The sequence below is a fragment of the Xiphias gladius genome, chromosome 14 (assembly GCF_016859285.1).
Source record: "Xiphias gladius isolate SHS-SW01 ecotype Sanya breed wild chromosome 14, ASM1685928v1, whole genome shotgun sequence".
Taxonomy (NCBI): domain Eukaryota; kingdom Metazoa; phylum Chordata; class Actinopteri; order Istiophoriformes; family Xiphiidae; genus Xiphias; species Xiphias gladius.
This window is the reverse complement of record NC_053413.1, coordinates 5,602,369-5,620,589: the sequence shown is the minus strand read 5'-3', so window position 1 is coordinate 5,620,589 and position 18,221 is coordinate 5,602,369. Positions and strand designations below refer to the sequence as shown.

Genomic DNA, 18,221 nt, shown 5'->3' with positions numbered 1-18,221 from the left:
TTTCATAGCTTTCATATAGGACCTAGACCTGCTTTATAATCAAAAGAGACATGGAAATCTCACTTTCCAGAATGTGGGATCTTTAATTGTTAGCTAATCTCATAACAATATATACTAATATTTATAATGGGACATTTTTACTGGAAACGTATATCAAAGTATGTAATGCTATTCAGTATTACAGAAACCAATAAATCACTGCTGGACAAGCAGCTGAAAGGCACATCTACTTCAACTATGTGTATTTGCCCTTCTCTCAACTATAAAAAGTGAGAGAGCAAAGTAAACAGTCTGCTGTGATTATGATTATGATTTCCTGAGAGAAATTCCAATGATAACAATACTTATTATTGCAAGCTCTCCTCTGATTAGAGAGACTGTCATGTAAAAACAAAAAGAAAATTGAAAAAAAAAATCAAATATTTTTCAGTTCATCAAAGGGTACGGGGTCCAACCAAGGACATGGTCAGGACTGCAATGGCCAGGATCGAGGATTTTCTTTCAACCCAGCCAAAACATCTAGCGTTTCTAAGTCAACAGCCTAGCAGCGTGCCTTTATGATGGGTATTCCCCTGGCAATGACAAGGTCTGGCCCTTGGGAGAAGAAGTGTCAAGCCTTGGAGAGACAGCATTTTGGTCAGTGTATGGTTTGAGTTAAAACATCACATGATGCTGCATGAAGAAGGCAACAAAAATGTCCTCTGGTGGGTGCCAACTGGTCTTCTCACTGAGATTCAATATGTTTCTAAAAACAGCAGATCTGAATATCTGCTGCCACAAGAAAGATATAGCCACATTTGTTCATTCATTTGCTTCCAGATATTGCTTACTTGGCTGATATGAGTTTACATTGAGTCAGAGCCTGCACAGGGCTCTTCTTATCTGTATTTTGACTAGCTAATGAAAATGTAGTTTATTCAGCCCTCATTGTTTGTGGCAGAAAAACTGGGGAATTTGCTTCATAACAAGTTGAGCTGATCTGGGTAGATAAAACTGTGTGTGTGTCTGTGTGTTTGTTTGTTGTCTGTAAATGTACCATATGTGGTTTGTGTGTGTGTAAGTTTGTGTCTGTTCTGTTGTTTATTGTTGTTGTTTGGGTGGGAGAGGTATATTCTCTCTCAAGTGGCCAACAAAATGGTAATTTAAGAACAAAACACAAACAAAATGGACTCAAAGAGTTATGAAGAACAAGGACCCTCCAGTCTTGGGACAGATTTTGCTGTCATGGATATTATTTAAGTGCTGTTAAAGCGTAACGCTTTTTAATGTGATGAAACTGCATCAAAAGCACAATGGCTAAAACAGTTAAGTTACCCCAAAAAGGAGCATGAAACGTTTGCTAGTTCACGTTGTGGATTTTACTTTAAGACTATCATCAGGTTCAGGGAAATGTGTAAGGTGTGCCAGCTGATGACAACAACAATAATAACAATAATAACGATAGTAGGTTTACAACTTTTCTAAGTCTTGCTCTGAATCAGGTACTTTATGTACAATGCTGGATGTGGTCTTAAGATATGGTATATATAGCAATACTGTCAGTCAGTCAAAGAAGGACTCAACCTCATACCTTTTAGGATATAAACTATGCTCAAGTGTTTTTGATTGCTGTAGTTAGTCAATCTTAAAGATCTTTCACCTCTCATTTCACCTCCCCATTGAAGCCACTTGGTTAAATAGTGTTCATAGATGATGTAACAACAGCCGTTAGAGTCGTTGGGGTCACGATGCTAGGTGTAAACGACAGTCGGCTGAGTTTTTGGGGTTACGTGAGGCCTAGTGTGAATGGTCGTTAAATCTCCTCTGGGAAGGGATTGAAGGACAGCATTGTAGGTGTGTATGGCTCAACACAAGAGGGCCAACCCCGCAGCTCAAGACTCAGCAGTTTACCTACACCTCAAGGATAAGGGACACACAAGTACAACAGCATGCATATTTAGGATAGGGAGGACAGATGGTTTGAGAGAGGAGTGAAGGAGGCTCTTGACATTAAAGTAGAGAAACCATCCCTCAAGAGAGGAGGTGGTCTATGACACCACTTATTCCCAATCTACAATGCTGTCCTTTCATCCCTTCCCAGGAGATTTAACAACCAACACAGTGAGGAGCACTAACAAACCAAACTGACATCAATGGCCTTGGTAACGACCCCACAGTGGTTATATACTTGGGACTCCCCATCATTCAGTCAAAACTGAAGAAGCCTTTTGGATGAGAGGTGAAACGTCTTAAGGTATCTACAACCAAATCCAGTTGCCCTCGATTCAACTCTTCTTGGATATTGCTGTAGCTTCAATCACATTATATTATGTAATGAATTTTGGTATGCTGAGTTAGAAATTACCAATTAGGTCAGCTTTTTCTAGCATTTTTCTCTTAATCTGATTCTACATTCTGACCACTGGAAATCATTTCTGACTATAATGAGTCAGGTTAGAGCCACTATCTGATGATTAAATTTTCTGATAATATGACTCTGATTAGAGGATTTATGGCTTGTTTTGTCAGATATGCACCACACTCTAAAACTGATCAGAACGGATCAGCCAAAACTACAAAAAAAAAAAAACATTTGACCTGTTGTCATGGGTGTATAGTGACACAACATGCCAAAGTTGGAAATGACATAGGTTGAGGAGAGCAGAAGGAGGTTTTGCCAAAATCACAAATGGTGGACATACATCGCGCTAGAGTTAATTGAATTTACATAAATACATATACATCTGAATAAGTTCAAGATTTCAAATTTATTTTTTTATTGTGAACAGTAAGGTTTTAGGGAACCTTATGTAACAGAGCATACGGGTAAACTAGTTTAAACTAAATCTGAATAAGCACTGCTAAAATCTGATAATAGGCCTAAATGTAAAATATGTTGAAACAGCTACCCCAGTATACCTTTCTAATGCTAAATTATAGCCTTGTATTCAAGTAGTAATGGCACATAGAGTAGATGGGCAGGGTAAGGATTCAGATCAATCTGGATTGTTTGGCTGCTATGGGTTTTAAGGTTTCTGAGACTAAGCTATGGTAAGGTAAGAAGAAAAAGACGAAATGCAGAAACAACAACCAGCACAAAGAGCCAATGACTGATAACAGCAAAAACAACAGGGTTTCAACAGAAACCCCAGGGATTTCGGAAGTAAAAAAAAAACAGTAGCATCTCTGCTCATGCCTGCTGTTTATCAGGCAGACTATGCTTTTTGGCATAATTTATACCAAAAAACAATTGGCTTAGATGCCTTTACAGAACCAGACCAACATAATACTGGATACTTGAAAGTCAGAAACTTTGCATTCCCATTATTTTTCTAAAAATGATATCAGTATTTTGTCCTGGCAACAGTGAAACAATTTATCCACTGCATTTGTTTTTCCCAGTGGTCACATAATGTCAGAGAAACAAACTGTTTGGCGCTGCAGGAAAGTTGTCAGCACACTTAGATTCACAGCAGTGGAGCTCTAAAACCATTAACCCCTCTGACTGCCCGCTCACTTGGTAACAATAGACAGCATACAACTCAGGTTCAGTATAGAGGCTCTTTTCCCACACTAAACCAGATACATAGGAAAGTATAATGTTCATTTGATGACTTGGCTAAACAAAACATGTTAATACTTCCTTCCTCTGCTTCTAGGCCTCACCTTAAATGCACTTCTTCACTGCTTTTCCAGCTCTGAGGTGCCTTTATTAACATAATCACCCCTCCCTTTAACTAAATTGGGGGGCTGTTAATCTAAGTGTATTTTAATGGAACACTTCAGAAGCAACTCCCTCAATTACATCAACTCTTTCCAGCACGGTCCTTATTAAAAACAACCTTTCATTTAGAGAAGGGGAACCCACAGACAGAGTGAGAAACAGAGAGAATTAAGGGAGCCTTGGCTAATCAGTTTCACCTGCCAAAGTGAAAGCATGCACCACAGACCGCCTGTATATTTTATATCAGACACATGGCTCTGTTTATTAAACATAACGCTACAATTTTAGATTGGGGGTACTTATCCATAGTGTGGGGGAATTTGGGGCCCTCACTGGTTGTGTGTTGCTAAATGGCCCTGTTGATGTCATGGATGTTAATCTCACTCAGCTTCTCAGTCTGTTTAAATGAATTTCCTCCATAACTCTAATTCACACAAACAACCGCCTACAATCAAAGAAAAGCACTTTCGAAGTTGGGAGCAGAACATCTGCCCACCTCTGAGAATCTAAGCAAAAGTTGGATAGCATTGGGATTTGAACGGGCTGATACCATGGAGATTTGGCTGTATGAGCAGTTTGTAGGATGAGTTTGAAATTGGGCTGGAAAAGGCGATTTGGAACAAATCACATCTTGCTTTGAAAAATGGGCAAAGGAAATACTTTGGCTAGAAAGGATCACCTCTGTTTTGGTTTTATTTAGAGACAAAGTTAGAGACTAGCTGGTGAACACAGTAGAGCATTTAGCAGCTAAAAACCAAGATATTCCCTCAGGGCTTGGTAGAGACCAAAAACAGAGCTAAAAGGAGAGTGAATACTACATTTATCAGGTTGTAACAAACACAGCTTCAAAATGAATGGTAACGTTGCTCAATGTGTGGATGTGTAAATAAGAAAGTGTTTACTCACAAGTTTGCTATATCATCTTAAAAGGTGATAATGTGCCAGTTTTGTGTTCACAACTTGTTTCCGCTGCTCCCAAATAGCCCAAAAAAATCAATTATTGCAGTTTTAAGTGCAGCAGTGCTTAAGGTGACAGTTCCAAAACTGTCAGCCACTGCTGCATCCCTTTCTTGACACTTTTTATTCTTTTACCACTTTCTCTCCTTTTCTGTTGCAGATGAGAAAGGCTGACAGCACTGACCACATTGCATAGTGTCACATTATTTAACACTTGTAGCACACAATGGATGTAATGCAGGGCCAGGGTACAGTAGCTGAGATATGTTGATCTGGGAAGTGGAAGTTATAAAATTGGTACCTTTCCAGAGAGTTAATGTGCATCAAGACGGTGTTTACATAGAAGCCGTTGGGCGCAGTGTTTTGTTACACATCATATGTTGTTGGCTATGATGCACTGAGAGGCAAATTGCTTCATCCCATAAAAAATGAATAGCATAGAACTTTCCAATTTCCGGGGTTCGCTGCTGATTGTAGGCCTAACAAAGCAAAAGATAGCCTACTCTGGACAAGGTAACATTATAGTACCACAGTTAAACAGCAACATTCAAGTAAGAGGAACAGTAACATTTTTCATCATAAACATGTGCGGACACAAGTGGAAAAGTTACGAAACTTCAGTCAATCAATCTCTCATTATGTTCAGAGTTCCCTAACCTGTCTGTGGCACTCAGCCCCTTGCACATTCATTCTTATTGAAGAGACAAGTCTTTAAAAAGGGGTCCCGAATATATACTTTTATTTTTTCAAAAGGCTACATAATTTCCTTTGGATAGAAAGAGACTACTTGTTAGTTGGATCAATTTTGGCTTTGGTGTTTTCATGGGATTTGTTGACAATGAGAAAAATACAGAAAATGAGAAACCTTATCCTATAACCTCAACAGGCAGCTTAGTGATTTGGCGAGTTATGAATTGATCAGCACACTTGATGGTATGTAGCAAGTCTTCTACAAGTAGTTGGACTCTGAGTGAGGTCTATAAATCATTGTCAGGATGGGAAGAGTTTCATGCAGGCAGTAGGGGGTAAAGTAATCACTAATGGAGCATATCTGTAATTTTAGTCCAGTCCAAATCTGGCATATGTTTAATTTTTATGAACTGAAAACAGCTGAATCAGTGCCTGGGCTTTCCAAGATATTTGAAAAATCTGGTGACTATTTCTTTTTTTGAAAGGACCGTCTGCTGAAAGTGGTGTTCACACCAAACTGTGATCCAAACCTTGTCTAGCTGCCACTTTCAATCTTGCAGCCAGGCTGCACTGTTATTGTTCGAAGACGTCACTGTCAATTGCACAAGTTCAGTAAGACAGATTGCACTTTGTTGGTGGGACGGCAACTATTGAATGGCACTCAAGTCTCTCAAATTTCAGAGACTGATTTCAGTGAACACAGTCTACACTTTATTAAAAGGGCTCAGTCTTTTGGTATTATGTAAAATTCTGACTGAGGACAGACCTACAAGCCTTTGTATAATGTTGGGTCCTTCTGATAAATTGGCCATCAAGCTAAAGTTGATGAGCAATTTGCTTGAAGGAATGCATATTTCTGATTTGAGGTTACAGAAATGTGGGCATTTCTGAAATACAAACAGAATTCCATTTGTTTGACAGTCTCACTGTTTCTGTCATTTTCCTTTCTTTCAATCAATATCCATTTACTAAAAATGAGATGTTTTTGGTTGTTTGCTTTAAAAACTCAGAGTATTGCATTTTTTTAAGGCTTGAAAAAATATAATAATCTGACCAGATATGGCAAAGTAGTTATATGATAACTGTACCTGGGTCCTAGCTCATCCTCACACCTCCAGGTGAATTCTCCGAAGCTCTCATAGCGCTGGTTGTAGTGGTAGAGCACACGGTGCAGTGTGGGAGCACCCAGGTCCATCAGAGTGTTGTAAGCCGTTTGTTGCTCCTTCCCACTGGTATAGCCATTGAACAGGTTATAGATCTTATCGGCTATTTCTGGAAGGATAAAATTAATGAGAGGTCAGCAACTTAAAGCAACACTGACTTCGTGCAGTATTATGGCAGCTGCAAATGACAGAGCGTATGAAGTAATGGGGGATGTCAGTAATCAGCACACAGCTTACTAATGTTTACCAAACTGATCTGCTGGTGCTACTTGATACCAAACAATCCTCCAGGGAAGACGAAGGAAGAAGATCTAATGTTGGCCACTCAGCCGTCTTTGGACAGGGCGCTACTTTGCTGCTGTTTTGGAGACACTGTTAAACTTTGTTGTGCTTCTTTCCTCGGGCGGAGAACTTTTCCCTCCAGTACGTACTATAAATTGGAGTTTCTGTAAACAAATAGGGCAAATCAATCTTGTAGCCCGAGAAACTTCGATGATGGGCCCCCTTTTTGCATTCAACGATAGTCATGGAAGTTACTTCACTTACTCCACCATTTCAGGCGTAGGGTTTTCATTAGTGGAGATGCAATGCTCTTTCCATGATCTTCTGCAGCCCCACTATACATTTAGATTAATAAAACAGTCGTAATGTCATGTGCATATCTTGATATAAATTTCCTTTTAAAGTTAATAAATCATCAATATATCCCTCTAAAACACAAACTGGGTGGATATTTTCTTCAAAAGGCGAAATGTATTTTCATGGGTCGTCAGGTCAGGACCTGGCTAGACACCTGTCATGGCCTGGTCTGGTTAACGATGCTAATAAAAAAAACACAGAGCCACAGAGTGGAAGTATTGCATTTCACACCATCCATGTATTTCCAGGCACTAAAATTAACAGCAGAAGCTCAGTAGTATCGTACTTCACTGGATAGCGCAGTTTTCAAATCAGCAGCAGGATCTCCAATACTATCTTTACTATGAACCTCTCAATGGTGCAGAAGGTGGGAAAAGATTTCAGCTATGAATCTTCTTTTATTTTTTTAGTATATGGAATAACACATTTTTATGGTACAGTCTCCACAAGTAGCTCTACTCCAGAAACTAATAACTGCATAACTGCAACAGATAGAGCAAATTTCTGCCCTGTAAATTAGCTTTAGCAGTATTATATTTGGTTAGTAGAACATTAAGAAAATTCAACTCACCAATTTCACATGTATTTTTTAACCAAATATATCGCATTAAAAAAAATGGGAAAAAACTTTAGTAGTTGGACAGTGACACAATTTTTGTAATTTTGCCTCTCTACACCACCACAATGGATATAAAACAAAGCCATCAAGATGTGGTTAAACTGTAGACTTTCAGCTTCATTCAAAGGGTTTAATTAACCGTTTAGAAATTGCAGCCATATACACAGTCCCTCATGTTCAGAGGGTCAAAAGTAATTAGACATTTATCTGACACTCAGTTTCATGGCCAGGTGTGGCCTGTTCCCTCATTATTTCAGGACAAATTAAGCAGATAAAAGGACTGGAGTTGATTCCAAGTGTTGAATTTGCATTTGGCACCTGAAGAAGACCATCATTGGGCTGAAATAAACACCCTGTCAGACAGGTGGCAGAAACTTTAGGAGTGTCCAAGTCAACAACTTGGTGCATTCTTAAAAAGAAGAAATGCAATGGTGAGCTCAGCAACACCAAAAGGCCTGGACGACCATGGAAGACAAATAAAGTGGACGATCACAGAATTCTTCCCTTGGTGAAGAAAAACCCATTCACAACATCTAGCCAGGTCAAGAACAACCTGGAGGAGGCAGGCGTATCATTGTCAAAGTCTACAATTAAGAGACACCTTCATGAATATAAATACAGAGGGTTTAACCACAAGGTGCAAACCACCGGCAACATTCAGGAACGGAAAGGCCAGATTAGACTTCTAAAAAAAAAATCTAAAAAAAACCTGCCCAGTTCTGGAAAAAGATTGTTTGGACAGATGAAACTGAGATTAACTTGTACCAGAATAATGGGAAGAGAAGAGTGCGGAGAAGGAAAGCAACGGCCTCATGATCCAAAGCCACCACATCATCTGTCAAACATGGTGGAGGCAGTGTTATGGCATGGGCATGTATGGCTGCCAATGGAACTGGGCCACTGGTGTTTATTGATGATATGATGGCTGACAGAAGTAGCAGAATGGTTTCTGAAGTGTAAAGGGCTGTGCTATCTGCTCAGATTCAGCCCAATTGAGCCTGCTTTTCACTTACAGAAGGCAAAACTGAGGGCAGAAAGACCCATAAACAAGCAGCAACTGAAGGTGGCTGTGCAGTAAAGGCATGGTTTGGTGATGTCCATGTTTTCCACACTTCAAACAGTCATTGACTGCAGAGGATTTTCATCCTAGTATTAAAAAAATCCTTAAATTATAATTATGCTGGTTTGTCCAAATACATTTGAGCCTCTGAAAATGAGCGACCATGTATAACACTGGCCTTGATTCCTAAATGGTTAATCTGATATTTTTGTTAAACCCCTTGAATTGAAGCTGAGAGTCGACACTTCAACCACATCTTGATGGCTTTGTTCCAAATCCACTGTGGTGGTGCACACAGGCCAAATTACGAGAAATTGCGTCACTGTCCAAATACTTGTGGACGTGCGTTACCGTGGCACAGTGTAAAATGTTTTCTTTCTTCGTTTCAACCACACAGAAAAGCAAATCTCTGCGAGCTGCCTGCGACCAGGACGGACAGATGATTCACCTTTCTGACTTTAGTCTGTGTCTCTTTCCTCACCTTGTGCTTTGACGTCATCCACAGTTGGACACGGGGTTTTGATGGTGACCTCACTTGGACTGGAACGGCGCCCTGTGTTGTCTACTGCCCACAGCCGGAACCTGCACGCATAAGCACACGGGGTCACGCGCGCGCACATGCATGCACGCACACACACACACACACACACACACACACACACACACACACACACACACACACACACAAGCAAATATAAATAAAATCTGCTGCTGATTGTCCGCTTCAGTCAAAAATGCTCCACAAAAACCAAACCCAGTCATTTCTATTTCCAGAAATGGAGTTTGATGAATCTGCTGAACCCAATTTATACCAGCAGCAGCAAACATCTAGCTGCTGCTGCCATTCCTGCTGCTGCTAAGTCAATTAAAAGACTCCCCTTGGTGCAGATGAGAGCCTGCATTATCAATAGGGAACTTTCCCCGGTGCCAGACTGACAATGAGCACACCTTCACCGAACCAATCGGCTGACATTTCACTGAATGGATATCTCCACCTGGTGGCCGAAATGCAACTTGCATCCACCTGCAGCAGCGAAGAATGGGGCAGCCACTTAACCGGTAGCAGAGGGTAGAGAACCGAGGAAAAGAATATAAACGTGTGTTGCCTTTTATCACCAGCCTGGAAATACATAGAGTTTTATTCAAATTGCAGTTACAGATATGACGCTTAGTAGACCACTGATATGCATGCTTCAGTGAAAAGAGAAAACATTTAAACATTCAGACCTTCCCAACATGTCTTCAAAGACTGAACTTTTGATGTGGTTGCAGAGTGTGTTTTTTGATATTTCCCCCCCCCTGCAAGGCGCCAAACTCAAGCTTAATGAGGGTTCTGTCTGTATAGAAAATATAAGGGGGGTGCACTGCCCTGAGGGGAGAGACGTGGCCGCGGCTCGGAGAGATGAATGAGCTGTCAGACAGGATAGTGAGAGCAGAAGCCCAACTGATGCTGGGATTAAAAGGGCATGTGTAGCTGCTCACTCAGCCCATATATATCAAAACTGTTTGAGGAGACCCTGTCCACGGGCCTCTTGCCCTTTTTTATTTGCTATTGTTTTGCTGATACTCTCTTTCCCGCTGTACCTTGTTCTTGATCTTTGTTCTCACTCTTTCCTCAGTTTTTCTTTTGCTAAAAACATTGCCTGTGCTTCTTTAGCTCTCTTTTTTTTCACGCCACCTTGCTCTTCCTCTGCGATGTGTGTGTGGCCTCATTCCTTGCAAGCTGTTTGTGAGATAAGTGTGTGTGTGCTCAGAGGAAGAACCACGTATTGGTCACATTGTTAAGCTTTCCGCACACATACGCAGACAGAATACAGAACTATTTGAATGTGACATGGAATGAAACTCCGCCTTTATTGTCTTATTTTTTTCTAATACCTTTTGTGGGAACTAAGAATTTATTTCAGAGTTCATAACAAATTTTTTAGCACTGACCTTGACCAAAAATACCCAGAAAATTAACCCAAGTTATCCCGATTCAAAAAGTTACCTTAGCTGTAGCCCTTCCTCTAATACTCTGAGATAACCCTGAATTACCCAATTCAGCGAAAGCGTCCCACCCAACACAGCACAGAATGCGAGATCATCGCTTGAAAACAAACCCAGTCTTGACTTGATCGACTATACGAGACTAGACACGTGAGGAGATACTGTGGTCATGAACTTCCGTTTGGCCTGTGAGGAGCAAGTACCTCCCAGTCACTTAGGAAGAATATTTAATGACTTAGAATAACTCAAGCCCCAAAGATTGCAGGATAAACCCAGCCTCAACTGTTTTGGTTGACGCAAATATGCTACAGTTACGGCATGCTAAGGTACATCAGTTCACTTTGTAGGGTTTGAATTATTTTTAGCTTTGGGCGGATCCTTTGAAAGATGATAACCACATAAAAACCTTATACATACAGTAGAAACTTATAGGGACTAACCTCATGTAAAGAAATGACTCTCAAAAGAACATGTTTTTTCTTACAGTGTGCTTGATTTTTCACTACATGCTCAAAGGAGTACTCCATTTTAGGAAATTTGCTTGTGCCGAGTTACATAAAACCATCAACAGCAAATCAAGACAGAGATAGCTAAGTCGTGTGTGTAGCCTAGTTTGGTAAGGTGTCCGTTTTTAAGACAACCTGCTTCTATTGACAATAACAGTTAACAATTTGCTTCACATTCAAAGTGGCTGTTTTTGGTCAGTAACGAGCTCCAAATGTGGGAGCTAATTGCTTTTTAAACCTAAAAGTCTTGGTTTCTATCTCCACACATGTCAAAAACAAAAAATATGACAATGTGGGGATGTTGGAATGCACCTTTGACAGAGCGAGGCTAGCTACAGCACAGTATTTCTCATAGCTTACTTTGTGCTAACTTTAACTTGGCTAAACAAATTACGAATGCACAGAAACCAGTCATTTCACATGTTGCTAGCTACAGCTAAAGTCTGTCAGTACGTGGGGGTTGAGGCAAAAATTATATATACTACAAATATAACTACGGTGTACTGTTCTTATAATTAGTAAACACAAAATTAACTTACTTTACAGTTTTATTCTGACAGGAAATGATGAAATTTGCGCAGTGTAAGACCACCAAAATGCAACTATGAAATGACACTGCCAATTAAACTTCACAAGGAGAAAACCAAATGTTTTTCCAAAGATCACTTTTTTGTTTGTTCTCTATGCTCTCTCTTGAGTTGTCTCGCCACATTCACAATTAACGTAATCTTTTCCAGCTGTGAGTAGCTCCTCCACTTCCTTTGTGCATTGCATTGTGGGCCAATAATGTCCATTAACGGCACGTTCAAAACTTTTATGAGTATTCCTAGTTTTGTCACTTCTCCAGAGTGATCAGACTACATGGTATATCAGTATGTAGCATGGAATTGGGACACAATTTCCGACTGCGCAAACAGTCCAGCAGTCAAATTTGCACGAATATAGCAAGGCACAGTGTTGCTTTACCTTCAATTTAGACACATCTGACAGTACAGAAGCTTCTATTAAACGTGATTTGGACTGCAGTCCAGTAACTGGTTCAGTTATCAGCTTGTTTAGTTTACATGTTCATGGGAAAAAAAGAGAGTGACTTACATGTATGTGGTGTCAGGCTCCAGGCAGCGAATGATCATACTGACTGAAGTGGACAGGAGGTTGGGGATATCCCCTAACATCACACATGGAGACCTGGCCCCAGACAAGATGTCATCCACGAAGCTCAAAAGGGTTTCTGTAGCAGAGAGAAAGACAGCGGGACACTCCCGTTCAGAAGGCACAAACCGTCCAAGAGTTTCATGTAGTGCTTCGTGTATATTTCAAGAAGAATCAGTAGTTCAGGGTTGTAAATGAGTCTGTCCACAAAAAATATTGATTTTTAAGTCACTGCCTTCCATGGTCTTGATTTTTAGTGAATGAGTTTTACCTAACTATTTTCTAAAGGGTAACTTTACTTTTATAAAAATCTCTATTTAAATCAGATTACTGCAGTTTGCCGAATCAGACATTGGGGCGACTGGATAAATAGTACACGATTTAGTGAATTCAATTTTACCCTTTCAACCCACTTTGAGGTAAGATAAGGGCAGCCCGACTAAAGTTCGCCAGGGCGAAATAAAGTACAGTATATAAGATACGGGGAGATGCCTGTTATTTGACAGGGAAGATTAAAGCAACTCGACGTTAGACATAACTCTCTGCTCTAATGGACATCTTACCAAAATGTAAAACAGATGGGCATTGCTTTGCTCTACCACAACACACACTCTAAGTACAGTATGTACTGTACATGTAGAGTCCATCCATGAAAATCACATGCTGTTTTACGGCGTCCTAGTGCTGCCGATGAATAGTGAATTGATTTTTTTGTTTCACTTTCAGGGGCAGAGAGTCTGTCAGTGTGTCGACCATTAGTGAAGATTTCTCCTTTAAAAAGATATCAAACATGTGTGAAAATGAGATCTTATTGACTAAATGACGGGATACAAGCATGGTCAGATACATTAGACACCAGTGATCAGGTTCTGGATCACAGCCTTGTACTCAGCCATTGACTTTCTTTTATTCTTAGAAAGACAAGAAAAGTGTGTTCGGTGACACGCTGATACAGCTCTACACATGCACTCCATTCACAGTCTTCACCTTTATTGTTGCAGATGAATCTGGGAAGGCACCTTGACAGTAGATGCTGAGGGAGAACGGTGTTTCTCATTCACTGTCCACCCACCTTTCCCAGCAGATTTAAAACACCAACGTTTCATCTAAAAGTTTTCTCTCACCTCTAGGTCTACCTCCCCTACTTTTTCCATAAACCTTGTCTGCACTGTCGTGATGCCTAAAATAGTCTTGACGTCATCTCCAAGGTTATAAAAATAACACACAATTACTCACATGAAGTAGGTGTCAAAACCTTAAAAAACCCCAATAAAAATAAAGGGGAACTGAAACTCTTGTGTAAAAGAAAATCAAAATTTACTAGTTTCAGTTTAGATTTGGAACATGATTAAAAAAGGAATCTTGGGCAAAGAATTGTTTTTTTTTTTTATTTTAAAAACCTTCCAGCATTATAAATAAAAAAATAAATAATTCTGAAATGAATTTGCGGTTATATGTCAATTGTATTTTTGTGATTTTCCATTTAAAAATCTGCAGTAGATTGAATAGATATAATCAGGGATAACACCTGTCTTCACCTGAGCCTCTCACATGAAAGAGACGAAACCCTCTGACCTCAACCTCCTCCATCACCTCCTCCTCAGGGCTCCTTCCCTGCTGCTCAGACTGGTGGTGACACATGCAGTTAGCTATGTTTTCCCAGCTGGCACTGCGTACGTCAAGAGGGCATTTGGCCACCGGGGTGTGTGTTTCACTGTAAAGAGGAAAAAAACCTTCTGCTCGGAAAAGCCAAGACTGTTTGTGTGTCTGCAGAGGTGTGTGAAGTGATGGGCGCTCTGAGGTGGCCATCTGTAACCCTCCTCTGCACAAGCAGTGCCTGTCTGTCTGTATTTATACACTACACGGACGCCCTACGGTGATCACCTGTGCTTTTCTTCTACAAGAGCCTTGCTTCTGCGTGTATGTAAATATGTGTATGTGTTAGTGATGGGTGTTCTAAGGTGGTCACCTATGTCTTCCCTGTCAACCCTAGCATGTGCCACGGAGACATGGAGAGAGAGCCTGAGGATGAAAAATGGTGTGTAGCAGCTGTCAGAGAGAGAGAGGTGTTTACCCAGTTTAGGGACTGACATACGAGTGAAAGATATAAACAGTGCTAGAGATGTAAATGAAAAGTGACATTGTGAGGCTTTGCACTTAGCATATTAATTGCAAAGTTGGCAGGCATATCTGTCTAGTGTGTAAGGAGGCATATAAAAAGGAAACAGTGTTTGAAACCTCACGGGATAACACAGTTTGAAAAAACTGTATGTTGAGTAATTCTCTCAATACCTGAGCAAGTTGCGTTCTAAATGGGAAACATCAATCTCCATATGCAGTCACGGTCTGTCCAAGCATCCCAACATTAGAAATTCAGTTTAGATTTCTGAATACATGAACTACTGTATTACACACTGACTGTGTCTACCACAGCTGTCTCATAACGCTGGCCTTCATGAGGCTCACTACAGTATATTTAAAGACTGACTAAAATGTCCAGAGTTTCAGTTGACTAAAAATTGACTAAAAATGAAAATGATGATAAAATTCACAAAAATTGACACTTATGGTAGTGTTCAGTTTCGGACAGTTATTTTCTCCTGTTTCCACAACACTGGTGAGCTACAAAGTAGTTAATGTCTTGAGCATCCATTCGTCCTCTTTTTCAAATCCAGCTAGTTCATCAAAATCATGGCACATCGTATGGGGAAATCGGTGACTACAGATGACTTTTCCCCATTTGTGCTTTTACATATTTAAGTTGGAGTAGAAAATAGCAGGGATTGGATTTCTCCAGGTTGTCACTCAGGCGCATCAGAGGACATTTGCATAGTAATAGTAGTGTTGGGATGTTCGAGTGTTTTTTTTCCTTCGGTATAAACCAGGTGCGGACTTCTAAATGTACTGAGTATTCGAGTTTTTCCAGTATTGGGTGCTGTGCAACTTTCAGGCCACAAGAGTGCAGGGCAAACTAACATGGTTTGTTGGTATCCGGTGGAAATTAAACAATATACTTCATTATCATCCCAAATTTTAAACTACAGGCTACATAAAGCTGATAACCTATGAAATCAGAAATGTTTTACTTACTTTATTGTGATAATTGTGTTGATGCCACGTGTATTTTTATAGTAAATAAACAAAACTCTACCAATTCGTATGTATGTTGTATCATTTCAGTGGCAGAAATATTTAAATCAAAATGAAAAAAAAAATTATTAACACTAACAGGCACAGAAAGTTGTGTAATTTAACTCCTGTAGCGAGTCTCACCAAAGTCCGCAGGTATCAAGACTAATATCCACAGGCTAACAGGCTAACAAACACGGGGTCTACTGTCTGACTTTGAGCAACGAATCCTGCAAGCCCCGAACCATGTGGTTCTCTTAGGCATCCTTTGGCGTACGGGCGGCAGATCGGCATGTAGTGGAAGTGTCGGGAACAGCATGTATATAAGAGATGGTATCAGCATCAGCCAGTGCGCTCTGAGGGGAAAACATGTCAGTCAGTCACTACCTGCACTGTTTAAAGAAGGCTAAACTTTGACCCACAGTACTCAAGTGAGTTTGTAACACTATTTAGGGTTGTAATGCTTTTATTCATATGGCTTATATGGTAGAAAGTCTTTGGTTGTTCATTTTGGGCCAGTACTATTGCATAGGGCTGGACCTTTCTCAACCACTCCAGGGTGAGGTTTATTGCCAGTGTGTTGTCCTGGCATTTTTAACTAATAAGATGTTTTTCTCTGCAGCGGCTCAGCTCACAAACTGGGGGAAAAAACACAAATAGGGCATTTTGCTCTAAAAAGGCTGTAGGTTTGGAAAATACCCACTCAATTTGAGAAACTGACTGAAGCCTTGTATTAGATTTGGCTGCAAAATGACCTTTAACTCTTTCAAGGTACATGATGCATGCCTGTATTGTAGTAAGATGAAAAAAAATGAAATCTATTCTTTAAAATGGTCTTTAGTTCAGGCAAGTGACCTAATGCCAAGGAAAGGTTGGGATCATGTTGAAAAGAAACCAACATAGACTGTTGGTAGGAGCTGGGATGCAAGTCTTACACTTTGTACACTCAGCCATCCACACCAAACTCTGCTCTAAGAGGTTTTGTGGCACTATAAAAATGTCATGCGTCTCCTGCCTTTGTTTTTGAGAGGAGAGACAACAGTCAATCCAATGGCCACATTAATCAAATGACTTGACAACCAATGAACTGGTGTCTTTTGTGAGGACAGTCTTATTTAACAGCATTAATCTGAAGCTAAGTTTTTAACATTTTTCAAATGTAAGGATAGTTGTTGTTATTTCTGTAGTTTTAACCATTATTCTAATTTCTAATAATCACAGTGGATTCAACAAGTTATCTGCTGCGATCTCTCAACAAGGCAACGCTGCTAAAGAGAAGTTTGATGAGACAGCAAACATGAGAAGGCAGAGAATCAGACAGGTTGTAAATAACTCCTGAGTTTAATCAAACATATTTAGTGGAGAACACAAAGGAGAGTAGTCAAATTACAACCCAAATTGTCTATTATAAACATCAGGCACAGTCAGAAACCGAATCTTCTGGTTCACCTTTGACCTACCACACCTGCCTTAGTTATGCACACACAGTTTTCTGTGCAATGAATTATTACAGGCATATCAGGTGCAATCGTTGTTATTTTTACCTCCAAATAAAGTGGTTTAGATATTCTGGATAAACTCTTGGCTTGTTACAACCTGTTTGATCATCTAACCGTTCTTTTCTCTTGCCCTTTCAGACTTCATTTTAGAGATGTTGATGTGTTCCCAGATCTCAGCAATGTTCTGAGTACAAAATCAACCAAAACGATTGCCAAAACCACAAACATAAGACCCGAGGTTGTGATAAACAGGAACTCTCTTTTAGAAAATCTGTCCAGAAAAACCATTATATTGCTCTCTTGAACCATATTGCACATTTGGCCTAATCTCAACAATGATGTCAAGGCACGTATTTTGCCTCTGGCAGTGTCAAATGGACTGTGATTAGACAATTGTTAGCCAAGTACAGATTGATGATCCATTCTCACACGTTAACGTCCCTCTCCCACTCCCAAACCACGCTTCTTACATGGTGCTAAGTTGTGCAGAAGGAGGAGATGACTGGCTTAAAATAGACTGTTCATGAACCCTTTAACAAGGCTTTGCTCAAACACAAAGACATAAGTCCATTAAAACAGAGCACCGGTGTAGATATAGGAGTCTGAAGATACGAAAATACCTTAGAATCTTTGGATCACCTTGTTCTGTGGTGAACTAAGACACACAACATTATTATTTTGTGGGTTCAAGTGCTGCCATCCACTCCTTATCTGTCCAATCTTTCCTTTCAATCCCATCTTTCCTGCCAGTCTCCTCTGTATACCACCCGAGGCAGCAGAAGGGCAGTATACAGCCTATTAAAAACTGTTTTGAGGAACCCCGCTGTGCACTGTCATGATGAGAGGAATGCTTTATGCGGGTGGCCTGCTGGCCAGGAGAACAGAGAGTGCACCTAATTCGACTATAACAAATATCTCAGTCAAAGGAGACATTTAACACTGTGAACGCTGTGTGCTGCCATGGCATTTATGGACATGACTCAACAACAGGGGAATAAAAAATAACATAGACACGAACTGTTTCTCTACTGTGTTGATTGCTGACAGACAGCTAAAAAAATGAAACTGATTCTGGAAGAGAATCAGAACTGTATTTCACCCTTGACGGCTGCTGA

The 18,221-nt window shown here is 40.2% G+C and overlaps 1 protein-coding gene across 1 annotated transcript in view; it reads right to left on the bottom strand.

Annotated features, from left to right (window-relative positions):
- astn1 (astrotactin 1) overlaps positions 1–18,221 on the bottom strand; it is a 409,363-nt gene that overhangs the window by 10,721 nt on the left and 380,421 nt on the right. Inside the window, exons 21-23 of the mRNA XM_040142993.1 lie at positions 12,422–12,557; positions 9,313–9,413; positions 6,439–6,622 (exon numbers count right to left, since the gene is read on the bottom strand). Coding sequence (XP_039998927.1) covers positions 6,439–6,622; positions 9,313–9,413; positions 12,422–12,557 — 421 coding nt within the window. The remainder of the gene's footprint in view (positions 1–6,438; positions 6,623–9,312; positions 9,414–12,421; positions 12,558–18,221) is intronic.